We start from the raw sequence: 26,208 nt of genomic DNA, 5'->3' as shown, positions 1-26,208 counted from the left end.
TCATAATCAGAGGTAAGTAACCCCATCACTGAGGTGCCCTTGAACTTGGGGTGCTGTAGGGGACAACAGCGTGTGTCTGAAGCATCACTGCTCAAGCCTATAGTTGCTACAGGGTGCTTTGCCCAGAGCAAGGGGGAGGCGGATGGCACGATCTGCTTGATGGCAGCTTTGGGATGAGGCCCCATGAAGACACATGGGACAGCGTGAGCCCCAGGGCCAAGCAGCCTTCCAGGAGGCCAGCCGGAGGCAGGGAGGGGTGGCAGACACAGCTTCCAAGCTGTTCGCTGAGGACTTACCCACAGCTTCCAAGTCTTTCCTAAGGCCTAAGCTTCGTGTTCTTAAAAATTCAGATAAACCCACACCTTAGAAGGCTGCTATCCTGAAGGACACCTAATTCAGGGTTCCCCCTTTCCAGATGAGGACATCAGACCCAGACAAATCAAGTGACTTGGCCAAAACTGTCCAGTTAGATGTCATGGCAGGGCTTGATGTGGTACCCCTTCTGTCACAGGATGGTCCGAGGGTGGACACCTACTGAGTACATGCGCTATGACCTTCTGTGCGTCGCAAAGGCTTTTTCTCAGGATTGTGGCCAGTTTCCTTCCGTTTTCCAAGCCAGAGCCTATTGAAGGCCCTACCAAAGCTTTTCTTTCTAGCGCGCACAGGCGCTTGCGCTCTCTCTCTCTCTCATAGGAAGCTGCAGTCAAGTTCTGACTTGTTAAGGTCAGAGAACTCTGGAGTGAGGAGAGGGCAGAATGACGAAGAAGCTGACACCGGAAATCCTTTCTGTAAACCCTTTGCCCTCTCTGCTATGGCCTCGCCTGCTCCAGGGTCCCTTGTCCTGCACAGGGGAGAGCTTGCCTAGATCCCAAAGGGGCTTTGCCACCGCTGCTCAGCAAGGGAGCAAGCAGTGCACGTGGTCACCTGATCTTTTGAGGCGGAAGATTCCCAGACGAGGGGAGGGGGTTCCCTCCGGATTGTTCTTCCAAGCCCCTGCTGCTCAGAAGAGCGATTCCTGGACCAGTGGCATCAGCACACTTTGGAAATGCAGAATCTCAGGCCCACCCAGACCTCGGAGTCCACATCTGCACTTGGAAAGGATGCCCAGGTGACTTCTCGCAGTGGCACAGGGCAACTGCCTGTGCCAGGGCCTCCTACCCAGAGCCACCTTCCTAGGTGACCAGACCAAGAAGGGTTATTCAGCAATCCCACCAACCGCAAATGCAGCGAGCCAGCACTGTAGCCTTCCTTGCTTCCCCTAAAACCTTCAAAAAGACAAGTTAAAACCCAAAGGGTAAGTGATGAAGTCCGCGTGCATTACAGAACAAACCCTCAGGTTGCTCAAGAAAGGAGACAGGATGTAAGTACTCAAAAAGCAGTCATCGGGGACTTGTGCTCGGGGACAGTGACATTCCAGCAGTCCCCAAGCACTGCTGCTGTGACAGGCTGTCTGATAACCTGACACCACCGAGGCGACTAGTGATTTCACAAGTTAATTTATGTTAAATTGTTTTTTGTCTTTTGTCTTTTGAGGGCCACACCCACAGCACATGGAGGCTCCCAGGCTAGGGGTCTAATCAGAGCTGTAGCCACCAGCCTACACCACAGCCACAGCAACGCCGGATCCGAACTGCACCTGCGACCTACATCACAGTTCAGGGCAACGCCGGATCCTTAACCCACTGAGTGAGGCCAGGGATTGACCCTGCAACATGGTTCCTAGTCAGATTCGTTTCTGCTGTGCCACGACGGGAACTCCTCAAAAGTTAATTTATAGTCTCCATTCCCAGATTACTAAGAGACAGACAGGACATACATTTAGATATTGTTTCTTTTCTTTTTTTTTTTTTAAATGGATGCACCCTTAGCATATGGAAGTTCCCAGGCTAGGGGTCGAATTGGACCTGCAGCTGCCAGTCTACACCACAGCCACTGCAACGTGGGATCTGAGCCATGTCTGCGACCTGGCAACACCGGATCCCTAACCCGCTGAGCACGGCCAGGGATTAAACCCGCAACCTCATGGATCCTAGTCAGGTTTGTGACCCGCAGAGCCACAATGGGAACTCCCCATTGAGAGATTTTTTTCAGATGTCTGTAAGAAAATGTCTTGGCATATATAAAAGTTACCTGGAAAACTACTTTATGTGCAGCCATCCTTCCTTTTCTCCAATCATACCAGAGAAATGCGGCGGTTCTGGGTGCTCGGATCTCTTGCTCCTTTGCTGCACATAAAGCCCCCCCACACCCCGATCCTGACCCCAGCACACTCAGTATTTTCCATACTGGTGGTTGAAAGAACACACGGGAGTCAAGGAGATTTTTTTTTTTGAGGTTTTTTTTTTTTTTTTTTTTTTGGTTTGTTTTTAAAGAAACTGCATACATCATCAGAGACAAACAATAATTTAAATACCATGCAGTTTCTGTATGTACAAAACCCAGGCCGTAGAGATCCAGTTGAATTCGTATCCTATTTACATCGCTTTTCCTCATACAGCCAGCGTCGGTTACAGGAGAACACGGGCCAGCGCCCTGCTACAACGACAGACTATGTTACAGACACCCGGGAAGCGACTGGCAAAAGCAACCGGTGTGGGGACCGGCCGACAGGTGGGCAAGAGAAAGTCCTTGAAGCTGGCCTTGGCCCACGGGCGGCGCGGGGAGAGCCGGACCGTTCCATTCACCAAGCCCACACCACGCTTTTCATTCGGCAAAGATAAATACACACTCGGAAGCGGGGGAAAAGCGAAGCTCGGGGGTTGTCACCACATCCACGGTCACGTTGGTTGGTTTCTCTCATCTGACACAAAGGCGAAAGGTGTACAGAGCTCTGAGGGTCTTTGGGGCAGAGCCTGTCAGCGGATTCGAAAGAGCAAGCCGGCCACTGGCGGTCTCCTGGGTGGAGAGGAGCGTTTGGGGCAGTGGCTCATTTCGAGAGGAAAACGTTTTGATTTGAAAAATGGCACATTTTTCTTTCTGATGCCGAAAGGCTCTACTGGAACTGAGATGCCCAGGCTAAACCGTTTCGCTCAGATGTAGCTTCTGCAGAAAAGGGATGCGCTGTAACGCATCCAGCCCCTCTTTTTTGCCCCCCTCTGACGTCAAACTGTCATCTTGGAAAGAAACACGTGTTTCAGTTGCCCTCTGTGGTAAAGGAAATCTGGATGCATTGCTATGCAGACCCCAAGATTTCAAGGAAGGAAGGAGAGAGCAGAGGGCCCATCCTGTGCCCTGCGCAAGTTGCCGGGGGGCTTACAGGGGGCTGCGAAGAGCCCGGCTCGAGGGTGGGGACGTGGACAGAGCACCCTTCACCTGCCTGAGTTACTTCCCGAAAAGACTGCTCTGCCGGAAGAGGAGGAGAAGCCCTGCTGGGTGTCTTCCAAGCACAAAGGGGCCTGCCAGCCTCGGGTGCTTTGGGCAGGTAACCTGGGCTGCAGGGGCTTGATGTAGGCGTCATGGTCCCAGGGAATCTGGAAGGCCGTGGAACCAAAGCCAGCAGAGAAGCCCCCGGCCTCTAGGGCAGGAGTCCAGGCCGTGGACTCGCTCCTGGGCCAGGCCATGGTGAGCCGCTGGGGGGGAAAGCTGCCACCCGCTCTGACCCAGATCCTGGCCAGGCAGGCACTGGGGGGGCCTGGAACGTGTACCCGCCGCTGCCAAGGAGTGACACAGGAGCCCCACCTCCTTCGCCACCACACCCACAGATTCAAGTACGAGTCTGCCTTTCGGGACGACAGTGTCACCACCACACTGAATTCCCGGGCCTGTTTCCCTGAACCCCCTCTACCCACGGCGGTAACCATTCAGATGGGACTTTCAGAGGGAAAAGGATGGGTGATGGCATCCTCCCAGGACCAGGCAGGTGAGCACAAGACAGCCGTGCCCCGGCGGGTGGGCATGGCTTGGATTATGGCCCCGAGGCCAATGGGCTGATGCTGGCCCAGGAGCTGCGAGGGCCTGCGGGAAAGGACCCGGCCTTGTCGAGGGGTATGCGTCCCCAGAGTAACTCCATCCCACCCGGTTTGACATGGGGGCCAGTTAACTTCTTTTGGTGAAGGCCAAGCTGGTATCTGGCTAAATCCTGGGCCTGCGTGGTGGGGAGCGAGTCCTCCCCCAACACGCTGGTGGGGAGGTCAAGCTCACTGCAGATGGCCTGGTGGCTTCGACGCTCAGGAAAGGGAAGGGGGCAGCTGGGGGCGGAGTCATCCCCCACTCCCCACGGCACATTCTACCCTCGACAAGTCCTGTCCACACTGCTTTCCTGGGGTCCCAAGCGAGGCGGATGGCCAGAGAGGCATCAAGGCCCCCCCCCTCCCCCGGCAGCATCAGGGACGAGAGGAAGGACTCCCCTGAGAAGTGGGGGGCAGAGGGGATACAGCACAACAAGCCCCACCCTGGGGCTTCTCCCCAGATGCTCCTCAGCGCAAAGAAAGCCTGGAGGGCCCTTGGGTGGCCCAAGCGGACCAGTCCCCCAGCGGCTGGGAGGGCCAGTCTTTCAGGAATGATTTTGGGCCTGCACGCCTGGGTCTTTCCTTCAGAGGCCGTTCACGTCCACGCCACCCCCTCACCAGCCCTGGGGTCACGCAGAGAAAACCAAGGACAGCAGCCAAGCAGTTTGTCACCCCAGGCTTTATGTCCTCAAGAGGGACTGTGCGCTCCCACGTGTGCTACCACCCTGACAGCACTGGCTGTGGGTGTCCCTAAGCTCCCCCATGACATCTGGCTTTTTGCGTGACACCTCTCTCCTAAAGCAGCCTTCCATGACTGCAGCACACACACTCCGGACAGACAGCCCCCGCCACACTCCCCCAGCCAAGGGCTCTCCCTTTGTTCACTGCACGCACGGGGGCTGAAGGGAGAGAAGAGCAGCTGCCCCACTGGGGGCCACGCCGGGCCAGGGTGTTTGGCCGTGTCTCGAAGGCCAAACAGATCGCACGCTTTGTACCGTCATCCCAGGCCAGAGCCACTGTCTCAGCTTTCTTTGGACTCAGGTGCCAGACACTCTCGAGGCAGAGGCTCGCCGGCCGGAGCCTGAACGAATTCGGTGCCTGCCGGCTTGGCCGCAGCGGCCCGGGGCTGCTCCCAGTGCCGGAAAGTCTTCGGTGCCCTCGGCCCGGCCCTGGCTGGGGCTCAGTCCATCATCAGCGGTGGTGCCAGCAGGTCTGGCCACGGCGCCGGAACCATCGAGTATTTGCAAGCGGAATCCTGATTGTGTTTCCTCTTCTTCTTCTTCTTCTTTTAAAAAAAGGCAGTTCAGAAGATTTACATCGTAATGGGGAAGTGAATAAATACCAGCACTTATGGTTCTTATAAATTTATGTTTTGAAGACGGCATAGCACTCAAGAGGAGGTCAACGGTTAAGGTCGGTGAAATCTAGGAAAACAAACAATTCAATCAGGACCGAGGGTCGCCCAGAGGGCTCGGGCGTGACACTCCGAGCTTCGCATCTGCAGAGTCCTTGTTCCCGACAGTGACAGGGAGCCTGAGATCTCCAGCCAGAGGCAAAAGAATCTCCACCGAATGCCCCCAAGAACGTGGGGCCACCAAATTCACTGGTGGTTGTGGAGTAGTTTCACTGGAGCGCCCAGGAGCCAAGAGCCCCGGTAAGGGGTAAGGATGGAGCAGCAAGGCAGAAACTCCCACCTTGTCTCCACACCTTCAGCAAAAGAGGAAGGCGGGAGGATTAAGTCAATGGCTCCTTGACGGCCCAGGCCTGTGGCTTTGTACCTCATCTCTCCCGGCTTCAGTCTCCCCAAGGTCAGCCCACAGCACCCTCCAGTAGAGTGACATGGAATCACAGGACCGATCCCGCTCTGGAAGCAGCATGTGGATTTGGTGTCTTGCCCTGGTTTGGTTTTTTTTTTTTTTTTTTTTTTTTTTGTCTTTTTGTTGTTGTTATTTCTTGGGCCGCTCCCGCGGCATATGGAGGTTCCCAGGCTAGGGGTCCAATCGGAGCTGTAGCCACCGGCCTATGCCAGAGCCACAGCAACTCGAGATCTGAGCCGTGTCTGCAACCTACACCACAGCTCACGGCAACGCCGGATCGTTAACCCACTGAGCAAGGGCAGGGACCGAACCCGCAACCTCATGGTTCCTAGTCGGATTCGTTAACCACTGCGCCACGACGGGAACTCCTGGTTTGGTATTTTTTAACCTCATTTGGTAAATTGGCAATGGTGTTTTCCTCCTCAGCTTCCATTTTCATAAAACCCCACCGTGTCGGTAGTCAGGCGCTTATCAGATCTTGAGTTGAATGAGTTAACAACTAGGCACTAAGAGGGCTGCCTGCAGCCTGGGCCTTTCAGGCTCCATCCCCTGCTGTCAGTAACCACGGTGGAACCTCACCTTGAGCTGTCTTCACCCCCCCACCTGCACCCCCCCATCCTCCAGAAGCAGCTGGGATAGTCTAGGATGAGGGTAAATGTAATTTTTTTTTTTTTTTTTTGTCTTTTTGCCTTTTCTTGAGCCGCTCCCGTGGCATATGGAGGTTCCCAGGCTAGGGTTCTCATCGGAGCTGTAGCCACCAGCCTATGCCACAGCCACAGCAATGCGGGATCCGAGCTGCGTCTGCAACCTACACCACAGCTCATGGCAACGCGGATCCTTAACCCACTGAGCAGGGCCAGGGATCGAACATGCAACCCCATAGTTCCCAGTCGGATTCGCTAACCACTGTGGCACAACGGGAACTCCCAGGGTTAATGTAATTTGAGGGGGGAAAGTACCCCACTTGATACTCACCTTGTTAAATGTCTACTCAATTCGTGAACTTCCATTTCAGTGCTTTTAAATTCATTGAGCTCCTTTCGAATGGCAGCCTGGAAGGAAGAGACGCCCATGAATGGACAAAGGAAGCAGAGGAAAAGGAGCTTGCCCTTCACTGCTTTCCTAACCATCTCTCCTTTCAACAAAGCCCAATCAGTGCGTAAAATGGATTCCTTCCCTGGGAGAGAAAATGACCTGAGCTGTGCTGTCGAAGCTACGGAGAATCCCCTCCCCCAGTCTAAGCTGCCAACAATTCTGTGTGGGATGCTGCCCAGAGCTGGTCCACTTGGGCAGCGGGAGGGCCCCCACCCTTGGGTCCCGAGTACACACTGACAGGTCAGCCTCTCATCTTCCGTAGGTAAATCTAGCTCATCAGAGCCATGTTGATGCCTCAGGATGGATACTTCTAGAACAGGTGGGTCACATTCCCTGGCCAGGGGAGATGGCCAGCTCCCCCGCTTCCCCTCTGATTTCTGAAGCCTTTGTCCTTTGGCTGCACTGTTGACTATTTCACCATCCAGGGCGTGAAATGGGTTTTGAATAACCTCAAATTTGCATGAGATAAATCTAAATGACCCCGCCCTTCCAGATGTGGCTGCAGTGAGGGGGCGGGGTGGGGCAATCAGACCAAGAGGAGGGGGAGGGCAGCAGAAGTGCTGGGGGTTGGAGAAAACCCACTTCTTCCTTAGCAGCTGATTTTTTTTTCTTTCTAGGGCCACACCTGCAGTATATGGAGGTTCCCAGGCTAGGAGTCAAATCAGAGCTGCAGTTGCCAGCCTACGCCACAGCCACAGTCACGCCACACCCAAGCTGCATCTGCGACCTACACCACAGCTCACAGCAATTCGGGATCCTTAATTCACTGAGTGAGGCCAGGGATCAAACCTGCATCCTTATGGACATTATGTCAGGTTCTTAGCCCGCTGAGCCACAACGGGAACTCCAGGGGCTGAAATTCTAAACATGTTCAGTGCCTGCTAGGCAGCACTGGGCAGGGCGGGCACTGCTTCCCGTAGCCTGGGAGGAACCAGACAGGCTCCTGCTTGACGGGTGTGTGGAACGTCAGCACGGGGGTGGGGGGTGGGGTGCATGGAGGCCGCTTGTACTTTCCCTGGGTGTTTGTGAGTTCCCGCATCCAACACAAGAGCGGGGAGCCTGGGCCTTTCCTCTAGTCCCATCTGTGTGACACCCCAGCCTGGGGGAACCAGGCTCCTGGGCCGCTCACCTATGGAGGGAGGAGGTGAGGCTGTACTTACAGAGAAGAGCAGAGGGGTCCACTCCTGGGGCTGGGGGCTGACCACGTGGGAGGCAGCTGACCACGTGGGAGGCAGCCTCTGGGAGGGGCCTCTGGCCACATCAGCTCCCTACTCCCCCCACCCCAAAGCGCAGCAGCTTCCCTGTGCCCAGGCTCCAGACGCCCCCTGTATCACGTGTAAGGAGCCCACCGCCCACGAATGGAAGGGCCAAGGCAGGACCCTCGAGGGGAAGGTCCCCTGAGTCCCCTTATCATCAGTCACAATATTGGACATAGCTGTTATCTTACTTTCTTTTTTAAAAGGCTCTGGCCCTCCAGTCCCCTCGGTGCTTGCGTTAGAATCCCAAAGGATCCCCAAGCAGAGGTCCCTTTAGATCTCTGCGCCAGTGGAGAGAAAAAGCGCGCCTGTCCCGTGCCTCCTCCAAGCCGGGGCACCCTCAGCTCTGGCGCCCTCGGGGACGGGCCCGGGGCCCCCAGCGCCAGCGCCCCCACGGGGCCCATGGGCCTACTTTGTCGGCAGCGGTGAGGCGGGTCCACGGCTTGTCGGCCCTGCGGTCGTAGTCCTGAGCGTCGGCCACCTCCACGTAGTCGCTGAAGCGGATGAGGATCTTCCGTTCCCGGAGCTCCTCCACTGTGGGCCGCTGGCTGAGCTGCGGGGCGAGAGACAGCGGCGGTCAGCCCGGGGGCTTCGGCTCACTCGGACCGGCCGCGGGTTGACCTCCCGAGAGGCCCCGACTCCTGACCCGCGCGTGAGGGGCAGAGCCCAGGGGCGGCCCTGGGGCTGCCGGGGAAGGAGCCTGGTGTCTCGAGAGGCCGCCAGCCAGGCTGCCTCTTCGGAAGGCTGCCGGGTCTCGGCTGGACAAGCAGTGTGTCCTCCGTGTGGGTGTGGCTCCACCCCCACCTGTCCTTCCAATGCCATCAGGTGGCAGAAACCGTCCCCCATGCTTCTGGACTATTCTGGATTTGTGACTCCACATGAGTGTGTCATTCGTTGTGCTCCCTGCAAGACGGGTTTGTGATACCATGTGGGTACGTCTTAGACACAAAAAAGTGCAGGTGCCAAGAGTGGCGTGTGCAGGAACGGAATATGCTGAGGCACGAGGTCAGAGACGCTGCCCCTCAGGAGATCAAAGGAAGGGCGCGGCTTCCCAGGTCAAGCTAAGCTGTGCTGATGCCAAGGCAGAGCCGGGACAGGCCCTGGGGCTGGTCGGTGGTGAGGGACTGAAATGAGTAAGTGCTCAGCCATCTCCTGCGCTGCCCACCGGCACCCCCTCACTCTGCACTTGAACAACATCTGGCTGCCGTTTCTATTATCTCCTCCTGTCGCCTGGGTTATTGCTTCTGGAGCAGTACAGTGGCTCTTTAGGATGCTGTCAATTCGTGTTCAACTGCTGTTATTCAAAAGCAACGTTTCTCTAAGCCCTAGACTGTATTTAATTCTATTAATAGAAGATGCAGTCAGATAGACTCTTACCACAAAGGCCTATAAAACAAACACAAGTGAATCCAAACCACCCTGGCTGTTTTGACTCTGTATCACGCAGCTGCCATAAACCTTTGGCTGGTGCCAGAATGTTCCGCTTGCTGCCAACTGGCCTACAAGGGAAGAGCATAATTAGATGATGGCCTGGCTGCTATTGCACAGTGGTGGCAGGAATTGCGAGGCTCCAGGCAGGACCAAACAGCCTGTAGCTCCCCCCGGCTGAGGGTGGAAAGATACGGGGAGCAGAGCCCTCCTGGGCTGTGGCAGCGGGCCGCTTGTTAAGACTCCGCAGTTCCCTCTGCGTGGCCCCAGTCTCTCCCGAGGTGGCCCTGGTTTTTCCAGGATAGGATGCTTTGGCATCAGTGGGGGTCTGTCACAGGAACCCAGGGACTGCTAAAAACAAAAATGGTGGTCTCTCCTGACGCCACAATGTGAGTGCGGGGAGCTTGGTTCTGTGTTACAACACACACAGCCATTCTCCAGAATGAACAAGGGCCGCTTTTGCCAAACCCTAGCCTGCGTTTCTAAGGATGAGTAAGGTGTGTGTTGGAGGAACCGCAGTATTTCCTAAGTGTGCCATGGCACGAGAAAAGTGGTTAGGCATGGACTTTTTCGCCTTTACATTTCTGGAGATCCTGAGCTGGATGTTACTAACAGCCTATGGTAGAAGATTCTGGAGTGAAGAGAGAACAAGAGGTCGGCTCTGAACAATATCAAATACTCAACAACAGCTCAAGCTGGGGCCCAAGTTCCACTATTAATACAACCTGAAGCAGGTGCATTCTTCCTTCCTCCCTTCTTTCCATCCATCCAGCCAGCTACCTAGCAATTTTTTTTGGGGTGGGGGGGAGTGGGAGGAAGACACATTTATTACAAAACAAAGCATGTAATTTTTTTAGGTTCGTCTCAAATGGCTGAAGAAAATGACTAGTCTGTGGGTATAAGCATGCGCTACTCTGTCTGATCTTTCTCAGTGCCTTAAAATGAAATAGAATGGCACTGAGCAGAGCCTCAGGCTGTGAGTAAGCCGCTGCAAAGCGTCCACCATCCCTGGCATCTGGTCCTGGTGTGATACGGGCTCCTGAGGAACACACTGTGCCCAGAAACAGGAGGCAACGTGGATTTCCCACCCGCTGGCCGGCTCCACGTGTCACAAGACCAGATGTGAAAGCTGCTCCTGGTCCCTCCCTTATAAACAGTTCACTCCAGCTCATTGCTTCTAATTCCCCAAGCCGGTCTCGGTCCCGGTCCCGGTCCCGGTCCCGGGGGAGGGCAGATGCTGAAATTACAAGGCTGTTTTCCTGGGAGAAGGAAATCAAGATAACCAGGAGAAAGACGCATTTACCCTGTCATGAAGACCTACAAAAATGATGGTATTTGGGGGGTCCCCACCCCTCGCGGGTGGGGGGGAGGGTGTGGAAGTAAAACCCTCTTCTCTCTCTCCCTCCTGCCAAATTCTGCAATTAGTCACGTTTTCCCCTGCAAAATCATGTACTCCTTTCAAAGAGGTGATAATTAAGTGCATGTCCAAATCCTGTCCTCTTACTAGATTTTTAGCAAGAAACCTTAAAATTGAGGAGAGTTCTGGGGTTGCAGCAATCAACTCCAATGACATTAAAAAAAAAATCTGATTAAAGATTGTTTCTGGAGTTCCTGTAGTGGCTCAGTGGTTAACAAATCCGACTAGGAACCATGAGGTTGCGGGTACGATCCCTGGCCTCGCTCAGTGGGTTAAGGATCCAGCATTGCTGTGAGCTGTGGTGTAGGTTGCAGATGCGGCTCAGATCCTGCATTGCTGTGGCTGTGGTGTAGGCCAGCAGCTACAGCTCTCATTAGACCCCTAGCCTGGGAACCTCCATATACCATAGGTGCAGCCCTAGAAAAAGACAAAAAAAAAAAAAAAAAAAAAAAAAAAAGATTGTTTCTGAATATCTAGGCCTTTCTATATCAGAAACGAGGGGGCCTTACCCATCTCTCTTTGGCACCCTTGTCATTTAAGGACACAGAACAAGCTTTTGTATCCCCACCCCCAACCACTGCCGGTTCCCCTCACTTCTCAGGCTCAAGAGGGATGTCCTGTATCCCCAAGGGCTGACTGCGGTGAGGGGACCTGGGTGAAGTGAGGTCCCTTAGCTCTCGTTTGAGTTTCCCACCGGGGGACACCGGCCTGTCACTGGCCTGTCAGGACTTTGCTTATCCCACTCCTTTTAACTGGGATGGTATCTGGCTTGTCACCAGACATCTGCCATGCTCTACGGGCAAGAAAGTGTTGAGAAACACAAATTGTCACTTTAATAATTGGCATGATATTTTAAGATCTTTGGATTTCTTCCTTTGTATTTCTAGGCAGAAGAGTCCATTAATAAACCTTTTAAAAAATTAATTTTAATGGGTCTCTTAACTGTCTCTAAGCTTTGAGTATCTTTCTCTCAAGATGGTCACTGCAGGAGGCTGATTAAAAACACTCTAGTCAGAAAATAGTATTAGATCTTCTGAGTCATCAATTAATTAAACGTGTCCACATCTTCCAAGAATAGCCTCGAATAAGAGTTTATTAACAAAGAGGGCACGCATAGAATTAGATCCACGTGGGTCTATAGCACATTGCCAAGCCGTCTATTTCGGGAGTTAAAAATACATATAAATTCTAGCTTTCTGACTCTTCTCGAAGTGCTGTTCCAACATGGTCATTAGATTTCTCAGTACCTGTCCAGGGCCACCCCACTCTGAATGTGACCAGTCTCATCAGATTTATCGGTACTTTTGGCATTTTCCTAACTCAGTAATTCAAATTGGATTTAGCAGAGCGAACTCAAACCAGTCTTAGGTAATAGGCTAGGAGTAGTTTCAGAGAGACAAGGAAAAATCATACCTTCCCAGGGTCATAGCAAACGCACTGCTATCTTTGACCTGCTGATTTTGATAATAAATTTCTCACTGCTTGATGGGGTTACCGTGACTTTTTAGAAACAAAATAGTCACTGTAACTGAAAGTATAATGCACCTGCTATCACGTCATGTGGGGGCAGGTCAGTGTCACAAAATCAAGCAACACAGGATGTCACCAGCCAAATGGCCCGAGGGTCATGAAGCTGGGCTGACCACCGGCCCCTGGAGAGTCCAGAGAGCCATACGCTCTGACCCCGAGGAGCGGGACCACCAGTGTCACTTCCACTGGGCCAGGCAGCTGCAAGGCCGACAGAGGGCACAGGAGAGGTGGGTGGGCGGCCCCCTCTCCCGCCCCAGCTCGGCACAGAGAACCATCTCACCTTCCGAGTTAACCTCCTCTTGATCTCTCTTTTCTCCTCTTGTTCCTCTTGTTCATTCCGAGCTGAAAGAAACATTTAAGATGCTTTTGAGTTTCACTCATGGTTATGCACACCCACTGAACCTCTGCAGGTTCCAGGCCAAGCAGCTCATAGTTTGAAAAGGAGGGGGAGTTCCTGCTGCGGCTCAGTGGGTTAAGAACCTGACTAGTATCCATGAGGATGCGGGTTCGACCCTTGGCCCCACTCAGTGGGCTGAGGATCCGGCGTTGCTGTGGCTGTGATGGAGGCTGGTAGCTGCAGCTCCAATTTGACCCCTAGCCTGGGAACTTCCATAGGCTGCATGTGTGGCCCTAAAAAGAAAAAAAGGGGGGGCATTCCCATCCCCTTCCGTGGCTACCCTTCTGCCCGTGGGGACACTTTGCAAAATGCCTGCACGATTTCAAGTTGGTGGGGGGCAGGGTGACCTTGTTTTACTTCACGTGGGGTCTCGAGTCTGCAGGCAGAAACTCGAGGTCGAGAAGTGGGGCTACAAGGACGCAGGTCTTGAAAGAGTGGGGCGCTGTTCACGGCAACCCAGGCCCCGGGGGAGGCAAGGGGAGGGCTCCTTCTCTGGACAAGACTCGGGCCTCACTCACCCCTGCCTCAAGCCTCACAGGGATCGAAGGGGACTCATTGTGATGTGTAGCCCTGGCGACAGGTGCCCCATATGGATGGAACAGAAGGCAGGGCCCCCCACCATCCCCTGGCGGGGGTGGGGGTGCTCCCTGCCACAGAAACAGAAGGAAGCCCAGCCGATGCCCAGGCAAGGCTACAATTTCAAAACGCTCACCTTTCACAAGCCCTGATTCCATTAATTCTCTGAATCTTCCAAGAAGTCCACAGAGCATGTGGGAGGCCGCGGTGTGGGGTACAATCGCCTGCATTTAGACTTTTAAGAAGTGGCTTAGGAGAGCAGACTTTGGAGCTGAACCGGTCTCAGCTGACTGTGGGGCGTGACTTAGCGGATGTGGGAAGCTCCCAAGGTAAGAGGGTCTGGGGAAGGGAGCAGAGATCTGGAGGGCAGGAACGTGGCCCGAGTAAGTAACGGGATGACCTTGGGTCCATCGCTGTCCTCCCGGGCCTTGGGATGGAGGCCTGGGGAGCAGTATGCTATTGTCTAGCTTGAAGAAAATCATTAGTTAACCGGGTCCAATGCCTCTGCTTCTCTTCTCCTGAATGGACAGCATGAGAGAGGGCACACCACTGCAAGCTGACGTTGGCACAGGCTGCACGAAGAGGGCCCCGGGCACCTGTTCTTTTGTGGTGAGATCTCTGTTGTCAGCTACATTTCAATCTGTTACCTTACCACGTGTGGGCACAGGACAGATCTTTAAAAGAGGGACCCCCCTGAGTTCCTGTTGTGGCTCAGCAGTTGACGAACCCTACTGGCATCCATGAGGACTCTGGTTCGATCCCTGGCCTCGCTCCGTGGGTTAAGGATCTGGCATTGCCGTGAGCTGTGGCGTAGGCTGCAGATGCAGCTCAGATCTGGCGTTGCTATGGCTGTGGTGTAGGCTGGCACCTGTAGCTCTGATTCAACTCCTAGCCTGGGAACCTCCATATGCCACAGGTGTGGCCCTAAAAAGAAAAGAGGGACCTCCTTGCACTTAGAAGTGGGGTCTCCCCGGCCCTCCTTGCTAGCCCGACAGCAGCAACCACCGGCTCACACCTCTGGCTAGACGGTTCAGATCACAGCTCGGGCCCTCGGGCAACAGCCTCAGGGGCACACTCGAGTCACGGTGATTGCCTGTGGGGATCAGGATCTGGGATGGGGGCAGAGCCAGAGATGCCCACCTCCTGCTGCGGCCCCACTGTGCCCTGAACCCTACACAAGAGCTCCTTCGTCTGGATTGAAAGGTCCTCCCTCCCTCCCCGTCCCAACGTGCCTTTTAAAAATGGGGATTTCTCTTGGACAAAATCCCATTAAACCAGTCAGCCGTTACTATCTTCGTATGAACGAGTCTAGCAGAGAGACAGTGGGAGGCCAAAGCCAGACCCAGAAGAAGGGCGCCCCAGACGGCTGCCTCTGCAGGTGGGGGAGGGGGAGACGAGCTCTGGGGTGGACAGTGAGTGCCCAGGAGGCAGCAGGAGGGCACCTGGGCAAAATGTACGGACTCCCGGCACACGAGGGCCCGGAGGGGCCCCAAAGACGCGGAGGCTACTGCCCTGGGTTCGGCAATGAGGATGTGCATGGCTAATTAGCGACACAAACAGTCCAGCTCTTTGTCGCTCAAACCCACTGCCTCTCCCCCAACACATTTTGCTTGGGGCCAGCCCTCCTCCTCCTCCTGACTGGTTCCTGGCCTCAAGCTCCGCTGGGGCCCCTTCTGGACCACGAAGGTCAGCATCCTGCGTCAGAGCACGGCACCCTCATCTACCTGTGTCCCTCAGGTCCCTCTGAAGGGGCAGGGGCCCAAGCTACCACCCATGGAATCTATACCTTTAGTTCAAAGCCATTTACAAACCCAGGGTCATGAGTTCTCAGGCAGTGGGTACCAAGACAACCCCATTAGGCAAGTGGGAGGGGCCGGGAGGGGCCGTGGAGTCATCACCCTGCTGCCACCATCAGAGAGCTCATTATGTGCTCAGCTGGGCCCAGTGTCTCACAAGAGCAAGTGCCACCCATAGGGCCAGGCAGGCTGGCCGGAACTCAGGCCAGACTCTCAAAGCCCCGCCCCCACCCAGCCTCCTCCCGCTGCACCCTTAGTGATGCGTCCAATGCTTTAAAGCTCAGACAATAAATCTCAGAATACATTGTTCGAGGGTGTTTTCGGATCCCGCTAAACATTTCTGGTTTAATGATGCCACGGGGGAGGGAGCGGGAGGGGCTGGGAATTTCGGATAAATAGATGTAAACCATTGCCTTTGGAATGGGTAAGCAATGAGATCCTGCTGTGTAGCACTGGGAACTATGTCTAGTCACTTATGATGGAGCGTGATAACGGGAGAAAAAGAATGCATATACGTATATGGGTCACCTTGCTGTACAGTAGAAAACTGACAGAACACTGTAAACCAGCAATGATGGAAAAAATTAAAATCATTTGAGAAAAGATGATTGATTTTAAAAAGAGCAGGAGAAACCTATTTAGGAAAACAAAGTTCCAGAACGCAGCAGAGTAACACAAACGAAAACAGGAACATTAAGCTCCTTTCTGAAAAGGTCTGAAACTGTGAAATGATGACCCTGCTTGAACGTGGTCCTACTTCTTTTAATTTGCAGCTGCTGGGAGGGGACGAGAAGGCAGAGGTGGCGTTAGGAAGAGGGAACCGTGGAACGACTTGTAAAGCCCTTTGCTGCCCTGAACCTGAGCCCCCAGGTGTGCTGGACACAAGAAATTTCCTCTAAGTCTTCAGGATCTTTCTGGATGGTGAGAAAAACCCATCCCAAGGGGACTGCCCCTGTTTTTGATGGAGGCAAGACGTGGGGCGGTGCCCGTAGGAAGCCAGGGCTGCTTCTCTTTCCCAACCCCCCCAACCCTTGCTGACAGAAGCACTCCCTTCGGGGAACCTGACAAGTTCCCCGGAAGCTTTCAGCTTCTTCACATTTAAGAGTCCAATCAGGGGCCCCAGCGACAGCAAGTTCTTCAGAAGCTAAGGAAGAGGAGTAGGGATGAGGCGGCAGGGGAACTAGGAAGCGCCTTCACCAGATTTCTGGTTCGAGGATGAAATGGACACCTTCCTGCTTTTCTTTCTCTCCAACAGTGGACTTTTTTTTTTTAATTTTAAATTTTAAAACATTTTATGGCCACACCCACAGCATCTGGAAATTCCCAGGCCAGGAATCGAATCCAAGTTTCGGCTGCGACCTATGCTGCAGCTGCAGCAAGGCTGGATCCTTTAACCCACTGCACCAGGCTGGGAATTGAGCCCGGGCCTCTGCGGCCTCTGCAGCGACCCAAGCTGCTGCGGTCAGGTCCTTAACCCACTGCACCACAGCGGGAACTCCAGTTAATAATGGATCAGGTATCAAGTTGGGGCAGAAAGAGAAATATCACACAGGCCCAAGGCTTTCCCGACCAGGGACTAGATCTGAAAGAGTCTCATTCCGTTATACAGCACAGCAACCACAGAAACTTTCAGAGGCACCCCTTGGTTAGAAGAATATAATCGTACACACACATGACTTCCTAGAGAAGCAGGATGCAGGCGAGGTGCCCTCAGGACCGAGGGAGGCCAGGGCTGCAAGTAAGATCCCTGCGAGGTGAGGGAGGCGATGCGGCCCGGGGCAGGCACAGGGTGCTGGGGGGGGGTGGGTGCTGGGGGGTGGGTGCTGCGGGCCACGCCCTTCTCCCCCTCCCCCTGCCCCCAGCCCTCCCCGATGAAACTCAAGAGCAAAGCATTCGACACTGACCAAGACTTAAGATCACAATGAGGAAGAGAAGAAAAGTAAAATCAGGAACATTTCTGTTTGGTCTAAGTGGAAATACCCAGCCTCTGACGCCGAGGCCTCGCATGACTGCGGTGTGTGTGCGTGAGTGTGAGTGTGTGTGTGTGTGTGCGCGTGCGCACGCACGCGTGTGTGCTCATGCGTAGCAGAGCCGGTCTGTGAAACTCTGCTTGGCACATGTTTCCCTTTTCTGGAGAGAATCAGAAAGGGGCGGGTGTGTGGGGACAAAGGGTCCGAAACTCAAATGCTACCTGCTGACCGTCTGCAGGGCAGCAGCGGGGAGCGTGGAGCACCGAGGAAACAGATGAGCAGAGAGGTTTGATTTTTCAATTACTTTACTGTCTCCCCCTACACTGAGGCATGTTAGTTGGTGTCCATGAGAGGCTTGCTTGCCTTTAGCAATTTTAAGAAAACTCTATTTTCAGCATCACGTGGACTTTCTGGGCACGCCCAGATGCCTCTGGGTCCTGAAACAGACAAGAGGCTCGTTTCTTTTTAATATCCACAGAGTGACAGCGAGTTTTTCTCGAAGGAGCGTTTGGGCAGCCACCCAGCGACCAGTTGTGGCAGGTCCGAGAGGGGCCCAAGAAGGCAGGCATTTCACCTGGAAATGCTTTTTTCGACTTTGCATCTAATGCTGGGGGCAGGTGGGGGTGCGCGGAATTTATCCACAGCAGCCAGCCGCAGTGAAAAGTTATGTTTCCTGCCCCCTGCCCTGTTTTCAAGTGGCTATTTGCCTTCCTTTAGCCATCAATAGGGTATTTGCAGTTTTTCAGCCAACTGGGGGTTTCCAGGGGACCCTGCGTCTCACTTAGTGAGAAGCTCTCTCATTCGCATTGTCAGCATCTCTGACGTTGCAGCCCACTAAAGGGCAGGTGCCTGCAGACTCTCACAAACCAAGCTGCGTGGAATTGGCTTTCTCAGCTGTGGGGAGGTTGTCCTGGGGGTTCTAACAGGCGAGGGAGGAAGCCTCCACCGCCCCTGGAGAGGGGCTCGGTCCTTTCCCCACAAGCCCACGGGAGAAGCCCCGTGGCCCCCAATTAAACAAGAACCGAAGCTACCACAGCACATCAGCGCTCGCCCCGGGCTCGGTCACTTACGTTTCAAAATGTTCCTCTGCTCCAACTCCTCTGCCGTTGGCCTCTGGCTCAGTCGCCTGCGGAAAAAATCCAGGAAAAGTTTTTGGACCATATCATATCCTCCTCGGGTCGTGAATCTCCCCGGCCGTCGCAGATTCAAGAGGCAGAGGCAGTGGCTGGGGTCCCCGTTCCATCCTGTGCTCCGAAAGACTGACTCTGGCCGCCAACGCCTCCTCAGTTCCTCAATTTCAGCCCCAGGAAAGGCACCCGACGTGATGTCACGTGCAGCTGACCCTCCTCCTTCCTCCCTCGGCCAGCCCCTCCCCGGCCCTGCTCCTCCAGGCCCCCAGGCCAGGGGACTCTTGGCACAGAAGTCCCTTTCTTTCCTTGGGGCCTCCTCCACCTTCGGGAGCGTGGCCTCTGCTTTTCTCCCCCAAGCCCGAGGCTAGAGCTTGCCTCTCCCCACGTTTGTGCAGATCCAGTTAGAACACAAAGCGCCTCATGGCCTCGGGGAGAGAGAGCAGGTCTGTCTGCCAAGAACAATGGCTGTTCTTCGGGTCCCCACCCGTCGCCATCAGAGCCTTATGAGACACGGGATGACAAACGAACAGGAGCAGAAATGACACTCCTGTTGCCGGCATGGCATTTAGCCATAACAAGGGAACATCACAGCCAGGACGTGAACTTGCTATGATGCAACAGTGGGGGGAGGGGACAGACGTGAGCAGACACCTCGTGATGATGGACCTAGTGATGCAACAATCGGGGGAGGGGACAGACAGTGAGTAGACGCTGCGTGCGGATGGACGTCACTGGAGAAGGGGAAGCGCCTCAAAGGGGAGACGTGTTTTCAGAGATGCTTTCGTGGACCTGACTCCAAAGGCAAGGGACACAAAAGCAGAATGAAGGGGACTGGAGCATATGCCCCAAAGCTCTGCACCTGGCAGGACATCATCCTCCAAAGAAAGAGTCAACCCACTGAACGGGGGAATATAATTGCAGATTGTGTATCTGATAAGGGGTTCATATCTACAATATACAAACAGCGAATACAACTCAACAACAGCAGCAAAAAGCAAACAACCCGACTTCCGGCAGAGGCCCTGAATAGACGTATTTCCAAAGAAAACATAGAGATGGCCAGTAAGTACCACGAACAGATGCTCTACAATCACTATCAGGGGAATTAAATCAAAACCACAAGGAGGTATCACCTCACACCCGTGAGAAAGGTTATTACCAGAAAACAAGGAGTTCCCATTGTGGTGTGGCTTGGATCCCTGTGTTGCCGTGAGCTGTGGTGTAGGTCGCAGACATAGCTTGGCTCCCAAGTTGCTGCGGCTGTGATGTAGGTGGGCAGCTATAGCTCCAATTAGACCCCTAGGCTGGGAACCTCCATATGCCTTGGGTGCAGCCCTTAAAAAAAAAAAAAAAAAGATGTGATACGCACGCACACACACACAGGGGAATACTACTCAGCCATAAAGAATGTAACCTTGCCATTTGTGACAACATGGATGGAACCTGAAGTTACTATTCTAAGTGAAATAAGTCAGACATAGAAAGACAAATACCACATGATTTCATGCCTACGTGGAATCTAAAACACCGCCAAACAAACATAATAAAACCAAAACTCACAGAAGGGGACTGAGGGCGTGGGTGAGATGGGGGAAGGGGATCAAATGCGCGGCGACGGACGGTTAACTAGACTTTGGGTGGTGACCACACTGTGGTGTCTCCCGACGTTGAATTATAATGCCACACGCCAGAAACTTACATTCAAAGAAAAAAGAAAAAGAGAAGAAAAGGGAGCGACATGCCCGGATGAAATTCCCCCGCTGATCACACAATAGGCTTCGGCCTCACAGAGATGCTTGTGTTTTTGAGGCTCTTGTTAATGACGTAACAACCCTGCAGGTAATTTATTCAGCATCCTGCTTCTCCACTGGGATGAGGCTTGTGTGAGATGAGAAATTTGTGGAAGAAGCTGGAGGCTCCTCAGAGGATGGGACTAAGAGACAGAAGGGTTTGTCCCAGCCACAGAGGTTAGAGTCCCTCCCAAAGATCAGCAACGAGCATCTCTAGCTGGCAGGACTGTTTACCTCCTGGACTCTGAGGCGAGACCAGAGTGAAAATAAAAGTCTGTGGAGTTGCCAAGTATAAATATATATTTTTTCCTTTTATGGCCACACCTGTGGCATATGGAAGTTCCCAGGTGTGGGGTCAAATCAAGAGGCAGCTGCCTGCCTACACCACAGCCACACCAGATCTGAGCCGTGTCTGTGACCTACACCACAGCTTTCAGCAGCGCCAGATCCTTAACCCCCTGAGTGAGGCCAAGGATTGAACCTGCATCCTCACAGAGACAAGGTTGGGTCCTTAACCTGCTGAGTTCCAATGAAACCAGAGCTAAATATTTTGAATTCAATGGTCATTGACAAGTGATTTTGTGACACCCCAATATCACTGCCACATAGGCTGTAGACAGGGAATGGGCCTGAATGCCAGAAAAAGGATTTTTGATCAGGTCCCTGTCTGCAAGCGCCACAGCACCCTGGCAATGGCTGGAAATGGTATTCAAAAGTGTTCTGAAGTTCGCAAGGACACTTTCAGATTTATTCTTCATTTTCTTCTCAAAACATCCCATGAAGGCATCATTTATCCCCATTGATAAAGGCCAGCTGGGTATTTGGAAAGTCACAATCCTGGAAGTTCTAGCTTGGACTTGGCAATCTCTGTGTCCTTTCTTTAAACAGTGTTCTGAGTCTGTAGGAGGAAACTAGATGTTACACAACTGAACGAGGGGCGGTCGCAGGTCTGGAATGCAGCTCCTGACTCCACTTTGAATGAGCTTCTTAGAGGCTCTGCCTCCGCTTCCAACTGATTTCCCCTGAGACTCCTGGTTTCTTTGGTGGGGATGCACAGCCTCCTTGATGGGATCCTTTGGTAAAACCCAGGCTGTACATGAAGCCAGGGCTGGGGGGCAGTACGTTTTGAAGACACCCTCTAGATTCATGGTGGTGCTTACGGCCGGGAAGTGGGGCCAGTGTTTTGGAATCTGATGGTTTGCTCGCTGGCTTGTGCTAAGCAACCCATGGTTTCCATGGCCCGGTTCTATACTGACCTTTTTCTTTTTTCTTTTCCTTTTTTTTTTTTTGCTTTTTAGGGCTGCGCTGGCAGCATATGGAAGTTCTCAGGCTAGGGTTGAATTGGAGCTGCAGCCACAGCAACACGGGATCCGAGCCACATCTGCAACCCACACCACAGCAACGCCGGATCCTTAACCCACTGAGCGAGGTCAGAGATCGCTCTCTCATCCTCATAGATACTAGTCGGATTCTTAACCTGCTGAGCCACAATGGGAACCCCCCTATGCTGACCTTTATTGTTTTTCTCATGGGTCACGTTTGGAGGAGACAAAACGGTAACTGACTGAGTCCCAACCAGAGGAAATTCTGCTGTTAACTAGACAGCCTTATCACCAGACACACAAGGCTTCAAATGAGCCCCTCTGGTTATGTTTCATTTCTCCTGAAAGGGTCTGAGAACATCCAGGCTAATCATAGCTCTAAAATATAGCTAAGCCCTCCTGAGGGGCAAGTGCTAGAATTAGTTATCTTGACTTTGAAAATGAGATTTGGTAGGAAAATGATATCATTGCTTAAGGACAAAAGTGTTAAATAGCTCAGGAGTTAGGGGGTCTGAGTTCTAGTCCTGGCTCAGCTCTGAAGCTACCTGGACAAGGTATCAGACTGACTCAGCCCTAAGATCTTATCTCTGCCAAATTCAGAAGTAACCGAATAAGCTAATGCTGATTTAATGCCTACAATGTACGGGCATGGTTCTGAGAACTGCATGGATATTAATTCACTCAGTCTTCAGGTAGCCCCTTGAGGCAGTACTATAAGCATCTCCTCTGTACAAATGGGGAAACTGAGGCACAGGACATTAAATGCCGTGGCCTGGGCCGCAGAGCTGGCACGAGACAGAGCCAGGACTTAAACCCAGGCACCCGGCCTCTAGAGTCTGTTTCAGTATTTTATCTTATTTTGTAATGATCTAGATATTCCATGACTTTCTATCATTTAACTTATTCCAGTATAACTTTAAGGTTTCAAGTTACCAAAAAGATTTTGAAGTTTTTTTCAGAAGACATACCATAAAGCACAATCATTGTTGAAAACTTCAATTATAAACTTTTATCTTACATTGATTTAACTCAGTTCTTCTTAATTATGTTTAGATGAGTCATGAACATTTCATGAGACATTCAATAGCTAACCATCATCTTAAGTTATCTGTCTTGCTGACAAATTCTGTATCAGAGATAACACGAGCTTATTTGACTTTTAGTAAACTTAGAATAAAAAAGGATTACATTTAATGCTGAAAACATAGAGTCTGAATGCTCTTACACAGTGTATTAGTTTCCTGTTGCTGCTGTAACAAAGCACCACACATACAATGACTTTAAACAACACATACTATCTTATTGTTCTGGAGGTCAGAAGTCTGGAATGCATGTGTGTGTGTGTGTGTGTGCTAACATCAAAGGCTCAAGGGAGCTGCATTCCTTCTAGAAGAAGAGGAGAATCTGTTCCTTTGCCTCCTTCAGCTTCTAGAGGCTGCCTGCACTGCTGGTGCCTCTTTCAAGCCAGCAGCGTCCAATCCTCCAATCTCTCTCTGACTGACCCTTCTGTCTTCTTATAAAGATGCCAGTGACAACAATGGACCCGCACAGATAATCCAGGATAATCTGCTTAACTCAAGATTCCTGACTTCATCACAGCTGCGAAGTCCCTTTTGCTATGAAAGGTTACAAGTTCATAGGACATGGATGTCTTTTTTGGGGGGGGCGGGCGGGTAATGCTGATATTCTGTCTACTGCAACCAACACTCTACTAATCAGAAACTGCAAACTGATGTCGGGTGGGTTGGATTTGACTCTGCAAGTTCTCCTTGCTCCGAGGTTATCATTTTTCCCCACCTGAATGTCTTTAGATAGGGTATGTGTGATTTAGTTAGCCTGGTCTCCAGCTCTCACTCAGATAAGACCTGTCTGGTTTTCTTCCTTCCTAATCATCTCTAGCCCCCTTTCTGAGTTTGAGACCCTGCGTGAGATCATCAAGTCGTAAGAATGCCAACTTTTGTTTTTCCTTCTTTCATCCATCAATCTATCCAATATTGACAAAGAACCCCACTGAAGGCAGAGCACCGGTGGTTCTTATGGAGCTCTCAGCCTGGAGGTGCGTGTTAGTGATGAAAATGCGCATGGTAAAACCAGAGCCACACTCTTCAGGAGCAAGACGACAATAAACTAGGATCAAGAACCAGCAAGCTGGACATGATTTAGACTTTCATGCGATTCAGAGGGCACTACAGACTCTTGTCTCAGGGTTATCAGGCCAGCCAAAAGAAAATCAGCAGCTATGTGCAAGGGAGGCTGAGCACAAGGCAAAATTGTGAAGGAGATGACGTTTTTGTCGGGGCTCTGTCTCCTGGACCCTTTCCGACTCAAGTTCTCAGAACTGTGTCATCACTCCTTCTGTGTCATTCCAGTCAGGACTGGTTCTTAAAAATAGATGCTATAACACGAAAAGATGTTCAAGTCACTAATTAGTAGAGAAATGCAAATCAAAACTACAATGAGGTATCACCTGTCTGAATGGCCATCATCAAAAAGTCTACAAATAATAAACGCTGGAGAGGGTGCGGAGAAAAGGGAACTCTTTGACACTGTTGGTGGGAATGTAAATCGGTACAACAGCATGGAGGTTCCCTAAAGAATTAAAAATAGGACTACCGTATGATCCAGCAACCCCACTCCTGGGCATCTACCTGGAGAAAACCATAATTTGAAGAGATACATGCACCCCAATGCTCACTGCAGTCCTATTTACAGCAATACATGGAAGCAACCTAAATGTCATCGACAGAGGAATGGTTAAAGAAGATGTGGTATGTATATATACAATGGAATATTACTCAGCCAGTAAAAATAATGAAATAATGTCATTTGTAGCAACATGGATGGACATAGAGATTATTATACCAAGTGAAGTGAGACAAAGACAAATATCATATGATACCACATACATGTGAAATATAAAAAAATGATACAAATGAACTTATTTACAAAACAGAAACAGACAGCTTTTGAAAACAAGTTTTGGTTACCAAAGGGGAAATGTGGAGAGGAGGGATAAATTAGAAGTGTGGGATTAACATATGTACACTAATATATAGAAGATAATTAACAAAGACCTTGTGTAGAGCACAGGGAACTCTACTGAGTATTCTGTAATAACCTATATGGGAAAACAATCTGAAAAAGAATGGGTTTATGTATCTCTATGATGGAATCACTTTGCTATATACCTAAAACTAACACAACTTTGGAAATCAACTCTACTCCAATAACAATGAACAAAACCCAGATGTCATCTACTCAAACACATTCCAGTATAAATTCACTGACTCATTTCACCAATTATGGAGTGCCAGTTCTGTGCTGGGCACTGAGGTTCAGGGAGGAGCAGACCAGATCAAGGCCCTGCTCTTCTGGAACCTGAGACTGAAATTTCGGGACTGGGAGAGGCAGTCATTAATCACCGAGTCACAGGGAGGAGAGATGAGTTAGGAGTTGGGGATTAAAATATACACAACTACAGGAGTTCCTGTCGTGGCTCAGCAGAAATGAATCTGACTGGTATTCATGAGGACATGGGTTCGATCCCTGGCCTTGATCAGCGGGTTAAGGATCCGCTTGGATCCTGTGTTGCTGCGGCTGTGGGGAAGGCCAGTGGCCACTGCTCTGATTTGACCCCTAGCTTGGGAGTCTCCATGTGCCATGGGTGCGGCCCCGAAAAAAAGCTTAAAAAAACACAAAATAACCCACAACTCCTGGATATAAAATAGATAAACAACAAGGACCTTCTTATAGCTCAGGGAACTCTACTCCATATCTTATGATACCTTATCACGGAGAATAACCCGAAACTATATATAGTCAGTTGTATATTATACGTGACCGAATCACTTTGCTGTACACCTAGAACTAACGCATTGTAAATCAAGTACATGTCAATAAGTTTTTAAAAATTACAAAAGCCAAAAATAAGAAAAAAAAAAACCCCACAGTTCCAGAAATGAGTGTAAAGCTGTGTGCAGGAAGAGCTCCCAGGGCGAGGCACCTGGCAGGGATCCTGGGATCTGACAAAGTCGGGAGCTCAGGAAAGGCTTCCCAGAGGAAGGCGTTCTCTTCCCGATCTCCCTCCCGAGGAAGGAGGAAGCCAGCCTGCTGGAGGGGGCGGAGCAAGGGGAAGGGGGACGGTGGGAAACCAGATGGGAGCCGGGCCCTGCGCCCAGGGAGGCCGTGTGGAGGGTTCTGATCCTCTCAAAGAGCAATGGGAAGCCCCTGAGGAGTTTCAATTTTACGGCAGGCAAGGGGAGCAACAAACGGACACTTCCGGTTCACAACAGATCCTGCTGTTTGTGTGCTGAGAATGGGCGGCGAGATGCAAGAGGCAGTTGGCACAGGAGCCTAAGGAGGCTTCTGCACACCAGGTAGAGAAGGATGACACCTGCGCTGGGCTACGGTGGCGGCAGATGCGCGTGTTATTAGGGAGTCAGGCTGGCAGATGGTGGAGACACTGTGTCTCTGGACAGAGGGGGAAGACGAGCCACACACTGGGCATCTCTTAGGTTCCCTAACTTACACAGTGGCATGGAGGGTCATGCCACTCACCGAGAAGGCGGGGGACACTGGAGGTAACCAGGGGGCTGTGGGGGGTGCGGAAGGGGAAGGGTGGTGGGGAACCATGCGTTCGAGTTTAGATCTGCTGAGTCAGAATGATTCTGCAGCGTCAGAGTGGGGGTGTCCAGTGGGCAGCGGGATATACTGAGCTCGGTGGGAGGAGAGGGCTGG

The 26,208-nt window shown here is 52.1% G+C and overlaps 1 protein-coding gene and 1 long non-coding RNA gene across 21 annotated transcripts in view; one reads left to right on the top strand and one right to left on the bottom strand.

Annotated features, from left to right (window-relative positions):
* Positions 1–4,608: 4,608 nt before the first annotated feature.
* The window catches only part of PHACTR1 (phosphatase and actin regulator 1), a 560,191-nt gene continuing 538,591 nt past the window's right edge, over positions 4,609–26,208 (bottom strand). For all 20 annotated transcript variants that reach the window (XM_021099751.2, XM_021099756.2, XM_084967373.1 and 17 more), the window contains 5 exons: positions 18,300–18,355; positions 12,771–12,832; positions 8,528–8,668; positions 6,740–6,816; positions 4,609–5,371 (listed from right to left, as the gene is read on the bottom strand). In XM_021099751.2, coding sequence (XP_020955410.1) covers positions 5,356–5,371; positions 6,740–6,816; positions 8,528–8,668; positions 12,771–12,832; positions 18,300–18,355 — 352 coding nt within the window. In that variant the 3' untranslated portion in view covers positions 4,609–5,355. The remainder of the gene's footprint in view (positions 5,372–6,739; positions 6,817–8,527; positions 8,669–12,770; positions 12,833–18,299; positions 18,356–26,208) is intronic.
* LOC146401186 (uncharacterized) lies at positions 6,780–11,159 on the top strand. The gene is made up of 3 exons (XR_014809610.1): positions 6,780–6,919; positions 7,122–7,178; positions 8,322–11,159. It is a non-coding gene; the product is annotated as an uncharacterized LOC146401186 (long non-coding RNA).

This window comes from Sus scrofa, chromosome 7 (assembly GCF_054392235.1).
Source record: "Sus scrofa isolate SSC_HxYL_T2T_F1_AM1 chromosome 7, Sscrofa_HxYL_maternal_Yorkshire_Landrace_v2.0, whole genome shotgun sequence".
NCBI lineage: Eukaryota > Metazoa > Chordata > Mammalia > Artiodactyla > Suidae > Sus > Sus scrofa.
This window is presented reverse-complemented; position numbering and strand designations above follow the sequence as displayed.